The sequence below is a fragment of the Trachymyrmex septentrionalis genome, unplaced genomic scaffold (genome assembly GCF_001594115.1).
Source record: "Trachymyrmex septentrionalis isolate Tsep2-gDNA-1 unplaced genomic scaffold, Tsep1.0 scaffold79, whole genome shotgun sequence".
Taxonomy (NCBI): Eukaryota; Metazoa; Arthropoda; class Insecta; order Hymenoptera; family Formicidae; genus Trachymyrmex; species Trachymyrmex septentrionalis.
The window spans coordinates 1515594-1521862 of NW_017305977.1; the positions used below are offsets into that span (position 1 = coordinate 1515594).

The 6269-nt window shown below is 30.9% G+C and overlaps 2 protein-coding genes across 2 annotated transcripts in view; one reads left to right on the forward strand and one right to left on the reverse strand.

Annotated features, from left to right (window-relative positions):
* Nucleotides 1–247: 247 nt before the first annotated feature.
* LOC108754339 lies at nt 248–1234 on the reverse strand. The gene is made up of 3 exons (XM_018496573.1): nt 674–1234; nt 427–581; nt 248–329 (listed from the first exon to the last, which is right to left on the reverse strand). Exons 1-3 carry the CDS (start codon nt 841–843, stop codon nt 289–291), a joined length of 366 nt encoding a protein of 121 aa, XP_018352075.1. The 5' UTR covers nt 844–1234; the 3' UTR covers nt 248–288.
* Nucleotides 1235–3032: 1798 nt separating this feature from the next.
* LOC108754332 (cyclin-dependent kinase 10) overlaps nt 3033–6269 on the forward strand; it is a 17526-nt gene continuing 14289 nt past the window's right edge. The window contains exons 1-3 of the mRNA XM_018496563.1: nt 3033–3156; nt 4123–4274; nt 4361–4961. Of these exons, the coding sequence (XP_018352065.1) occupies nt 3147–3156; nt 4123–4274; nt 4361–4961 (763 nt within the window). The 5' untranslated portion in view covers nt 3033–3146. The remainder of the gene's footprint in view (nt 3157–4122; nt 4275–4360; nt 4962–6269) is intronic.

Here is a 6269-nt window from a genome sequence, read left to right on the forward strand (position 1 = left end):
GACAAAAAGCTTAGAACCATTTGTAGAGACTTGTCGCAAGTAGCTAAATCAGTTTCAGAAGAATGAGCTACTATATGATTTAAGTGCCATCTTTTTCTGGGTGGAATGTGTTCTAAGTATGACTTCAAAATAGAAAAATAACTATCTTGTAAATCTCTAGCAGTGTCGCTTGGAACGAAATATATTAATTTGTTTATAATCCAACACACAATTTCAGTACTGATACATATGTTATCTTTTACGAATATAAGAATTTGTTGGAATATAATACTTGAAGTATATTTTATGCTACATTGTGTGCTTAGTTCTTGAAGAAATAATAACAATTCCTAGAAAATAAAATTTTTCTTATTAAAAACAATAACACAAAGTCACAAAAAACCAATTTTGAGAGAAATACTTTATGTAAACAGTCTGGTACATTACTGCATAGCTCTATCGCATTTTTTATTTGTATGCAATCAAATTGTGTCTGAATATTGGACTGTATACTACAGTCAACATTAGCTGACTTGTTATCTATAAGTTTCCACAGTAATATATAAGCGATCCATTGATATTGCTCCTCATTTGGGGAATGTCTATAAACATATATATATATATATATTCCAAAATATAAAAATAAAAGCAGTGACAATAATATAACTCATGATATAATTAGTTGCTTACTTACATCAAGCTTTCGATTACAGTTTCCAATTCTGTTAAGTCAACACAGCAGTTGTGATGGAATTCATTCAAAAAATTGCTATCATTGTTTATATTGAAAATATTTAGAGATGTATACCATAAGTGAGAGAAAATGCATTTGTTTAATTCCAGCCCTTTTGTTTGTATCGACATTGTTCCACATTGCTCTCTTTATAAAATTCTTCTTCTGGCCGGTGGATTTCTGATTTTTTGTAAAAATCACAGTACCACGCTTCCAAGTAAAGATCACTGGGCTGAAAGGAGCCAGTCATATCAGTGCATTATTTTAATTTTATAATATTAACTACGAGTGCGCTATTTCATTCGTGCGTCTTTGTCGTATAATAGAAATGTATACAGAACATGACAGAACAGAGAGGTCTTCGGATATCTCTATCCCATAGCCAATCAACAGGCTTGAAAAATTTGTCGTACGACAAATGTGTACAGAACAGAGAGGTCCTCAGATCTCTCTATCCTATAGTCAATCAACAAGCTTGAAAAATTTATCGTACGACAAAAACGCACAAATGAAATATCACTCTACCACACGTATTCAAACGTAATCCTTTCTCATTTGATGACGGAGAACACAGATTCTTGCATAACGCATAACACATAGTGCATAAGAAGTAGCATAAGAAAATGAACCAATCAAAGTCCTTTATTTCCTTTCTTTCCATAAAATAAAGGACTCTGATTGGTTTATTTTCTTATGTCTCATGTTTTATGCGTTATGCAAGAGTCTGTGTTCTCCGTTTAAGAATGAAGAAAACCTTCATGAAAGATTCTTCGATTCTTCAAGATCTTGCTTTATAAATGGATCACATGTCTTTCTTCCCGAAGGAAAAAATATTTTAAGAATTTTAGTAACATATTGGAGACAGCATGTCATAATATATAGTATGAGCAAACTTTCTAACTTTCCGTAATAATAATCATAAGTTTTCGTAATATAGGTTTTTGACCAATCGCGTTGCTCAATTCGGTTGTCCGTAACCATAACCACACCCGTAATAATCAAGTAACGCGATTGGTCGAAAACCTTACTGTTACTGTTACCAAAAGTGTGTGTGTGAAACTAGCTTAATACACGTATTCATAGTCCTTCCTTGAGGAATGAGGATTCCTTATTCCTTATTTCACGTTTCATAAACCTTCCTTGACAAGGAGCCTTATTAGCTTCCTTCTCTCAAAAAAGATTACGAGTTTCCTTGAAGAAGAGATGCAGCCTTCATAACCAAACAAACCACCAAATTTAGTTCGTCACATCGGTCTTTTTATTTTGCTTTTGCATAGATGGATCTAAATTCGAGAAGGATAACTGCACGGGTGCTGGTATATATTCACCTTCGCTACATCTGGAGTTTATGCATCGTCTTCCAGCCAATGCCTCAATCTTCACGGCAGAACTCCTGCTCGTCACGCTGAAAATAATACGCGACAGAAACATTTCTAAAGCGATTATATTTACGGATTCGAAGAGTGGAATCCCTTTCATCATCTCGCCTGGATATTGGATGCTACTTGACCTACGCCATCAAAAATCAATTTTACTTAGCAACATGAATGAACATTTGCATCAGACTCGTTTGGATCCCGTCTCACAGGGACATAGAGGGTAATGAAAGAGCGGACGAGCTGGGCGCTAAACAGGGTGATAGAATAGATTTGGAGATCCTTTACTCTGATTTATTTTCAGAAGCTAGAGGTTCTGCTGCGGAGTAATATAGAGCTTATCTCGACAAGAAATTTAGATGGAAAGGCCTACATTATGAACAATTTTTTCATTCTCAAACCAACAAACCATGATTTAATAAACACTTCTTTAAAAGAGACGAGATTGTCTTAATCAATCAATTACGAGCAAATCGTTACAACCTCAACTACAGCCTTCATAGGAAAATCTAAGGCTTGTCCTTGCGGCAATCCTACTCAGGATATTAATCATATCATTTTCTCATGTTCGCTCACTTCCCCTAAAGCTGACAAACTCATTACATATATTAACAGCTCTTATTCACGTACATCTGTAACTCTATATCTTCCCCCTCCTTAAAAACCCTTCCTCTAAGCTATGTCGTTTGCTCTTATTATTTCTTAAATTAAACAATCTTAACATTTAAAACTCCCCAGCCAGCCGAGCTCGCTTTCACGATCCCTCTGGGCACTTTCGTTTTGCGTATGGAGCATATGGTCCTCCTTTTAACTCGTTCGACTACTCTATGTCACTTGCGAGACTCGCCGCCTCCGGCCATTTTCGATACTGGCCATATCGACTCAGCTTGTAGTCGGGACCACTCTACCAACATTATTATTACAATAGAAGTTGGCAACTTTGATCGTGTATTAGTTAACCACAAAAATAGACGCATTGGTTTTTATCAGCCTTCGCAGTTTGTTAATCTTTCGTAAATTAAATAATTGAACGTTTTTTGTGCAATTTAATAGTCGACATGACAAAAGGTATAACAGGGATGCGCTTCTGATTTTTAAATTAATTAAATATGATTATAATATAAATTGATTATGTTTACACTTTTAAAAAATAATAAATAACAAATCAAAGGACTCTTTCTATACAAAACAAATAATAATAAGTAACGGGCAAAGAGTCAACATATTTCTTTGAAATTAACAAAATATATATATTATAATTAACAGAGGTAAAATTACATAGCGCCAAAAATTATAATCGAAATTACGAAAATGATTACAAGTAACAAGTTTCGGCTACCGGATTGAGCCCTCTTCAGATATTAACATAACGAAAAAATCGCAGAATAAAATCAATTATCGCAAATGATCGCATATTCAGAATATTCACAGTTCGGGTGAGTCTTGATCTCGAATTCAACATAATTTCCATACGATTGAACCGTCAAATGTATTAAAAATATCTTGGTAAAGTTCAGAATTCATGTGTAAGAAATTTAAATTAGTGTGTCCAAAAAAGAATAAAAAACTTTTGAAATATATACAGCAAGAAGGAACGTAGATGTGTAAGACAGACATTACGTGTCGATTATTATGTACAGTAGTGTGCGGATCAACACAGACTACTAAATTTCTTACACATGAATTCTCATCATTTGCGATAATTGATTTTATTCTGTGATTTTTTCGTTATATTAATGTCTGAAGAGGGCTCAATCCGGTAGCCGAAACTTGTTACTTGTAATCATTTTCGTAATTTTGATTCTAATTTTTGGCGTTATGTAATTTTACCTCTGTTAATTATAATATACATTTTTTGTTAATTTCAAAGAAATGTGTTGACTCTTACTTTGCCCGTTACTTATTATTATTTGTTTTAAAAAATAATAGATATTTTTAAAATACAAGAAGTAATATATTATTAAAAGTACAAGGTAAAAAAAAACAGATTGAAACAACTAAAGTTTTGAATAATTTATGTTTTTTTTTTTTCAGACGAAAATTTAGAAAAGAAATCTGTGGAACGTAATGATAGCGATAAGAAAGCATCTGATTCTGGGCCTGATCCTTCTGCCCCAATCACAAGAAAAGGAGTATTAACATCCTTTTTAACTGGCAAAGCTATGGAAATACCAGAGCAAGATATTGTAATAAATTTAATATTTTATCATTTATAGTGAATTTTTTTTCTAAGATTTTATTAAACACTCTAGATTTTATTTATGTGTTGTAGCTTGGCAAATGTAGATTTGTCTCTGAATTTGAAAAACTGAATCGTATTGGAGAGGGTACTTACGGAATTGTGTATAGAGCTAGAGATACAAAAAATGATAAAGTTGTTGCATTGAAAAAAGTAAGAATGGAACATGAAAAAGATGGGTTACCAGTAAGTGGTCTCAGAGAAATATCGGTTTTATTATCATGCCGACATGAAAACATTGTACATCTAAGAGAAGTGGTCGTAGGCAGAAGCTTAGAAAGCATATTTCTTGCAATGGAGTATTGCGAGCAAGATTTAGCAAGTTTATTAGACAATATGCAAGCGCCATTTTCAGAAAGCCAGGTCAAATGTATAGTATTGCAAGTGTTGAAAGGTCTGCGTTATTTACATCATAACTTTATTGTTCATAGAGACTTGAAAGTCTCTAATCTGCTTATGACTGATAAGGGTTGTGTAAAGATCGCGGATTTTGGACTGGCTAGATGGTTCGGTTTACCTTTAAAGCCAATGACTCCTAGAGTAGTAACATTATGGTACAGAGCACCTGAATTACTATTGCAAGCTAAGACACAAACTACTTCAGTTGATATGTGGGCAGCAGGGTGCATATTAGGTAAGAAATCAATAGGTTGTAAAAGCTGTATAGGCAGTATATTGTTATTTTAATTATATTAATTTATCATATTAATAATTATCAGAGTTGAGTAAGTTAATGTTTTTTTTAAACTAAATTAAGTTAAAGTTAATGATTTATAAAATTAATAAAATTAAGTTAAAAGTTGAGGGAATAAAACATTAACTTAATAAAAATTAAGATTGAATTAACTAAAAAAACAATTTTGAAAAAACTATTTTTGAGATAAGAATGTCCTAATTTTTCTTAAAATGAGATTACTTTAAATAACACTTAAAATATAGATTATTAGGTAAATTTAATTTTCTTATTTATAGTAAGTTACTTATATACATATAATAAGTCATACATATATAATAAGAGAGTGACACCATAAGGCGTTTTTATCAAAATTTTATCTTGCGAGAGAGAAGAATATATATTATTGGCATTATCTCTCCTTTGTCTAACTTTCTTTAACTTCCAAAACAACTATTCTACTATTTGTTACAAAAAATATATGTAAAAATTTAGAAAATGGATGAATATGCAGCACAGTTTTACAATAATTCTTCATCTAAAGCTCATTTCAGGTTTATGTTGCTGAAATATAATATTGCTAAAATAAATTTATGACACCTAAAATTAATATTATTCAAATATAAGTTGGAATTGACAAAACCTAGCGAGTATAAATAAAAATTGGCTACTGTATGGTGTGACTATATAGTCTCTAATTATAAAATCATTGAACTTTTTTTTAAATTAATTCTCTAATGTTTAAGATTTTATAGAAAAAAATATTAGCATTAAGAAATAGAAAAATTTTTTAATTTAAAAAAGTTAATAAATTAAAGTTTAGAAGTAATCAAATAACTAAATTAAAAATTACATTTACAATTAAATAAGTTAAAAGTTATTAATTTACTAATTTTTACAATTTCAATTAACAATTACATTTACAATTAAATAAGTTAAAAGTTATTAACTTATTAACTTTTTTTTAACTTTTACCGTCTTAATTAGTCAATGCCCAATTATATATAATTTATTATATTAGGTTGAGTAAAAAGTCATCGCGTATTTTTTAGCTCAAAGTTGTATATACAATATCTTCGTCAATAAATGAAATTCAAATTTAAAAAAAGGGTTTTAAAGCTTCAAATCTCTACTTTTAAAAGCTTATCACATTTTTTAAGTTTATATGAGTTCGATAATTTTTACATACCAAAAACTACGAGCTGAAAAAGACGAAAAATTTTCTTCTCACTTTGTGGATTTGTAACGTGTCCAAAACGAATTTGAGAA

What these genes read in the sequence shown, in the direction of transcription:
- LOC108754339 (XM_018496573.1), bottom strand. Translation starts at nt 843, where the DNA reads ATGTCGATACAAACAAAAGGGCTGGAATTAAACAAATGCATTTTCTCT. An exon ending in ACTGTAATCGAAAGCTTGAT is followed by an intron (nt 582 to 673) that starts GTAAGTAAGCAA and finishes ATATGTTTATAG; the next exon opens with ACATTCCCCAAATGAGGAGC. An exon ending in AAATGCGATAGAGCTATGCA is followed by an intron (nt 330 to 426) that starts GTAATGTACCAG and finishes TTTATTTTCTAG; the next exon opens with GAATTGTTATTATTTCTTCA.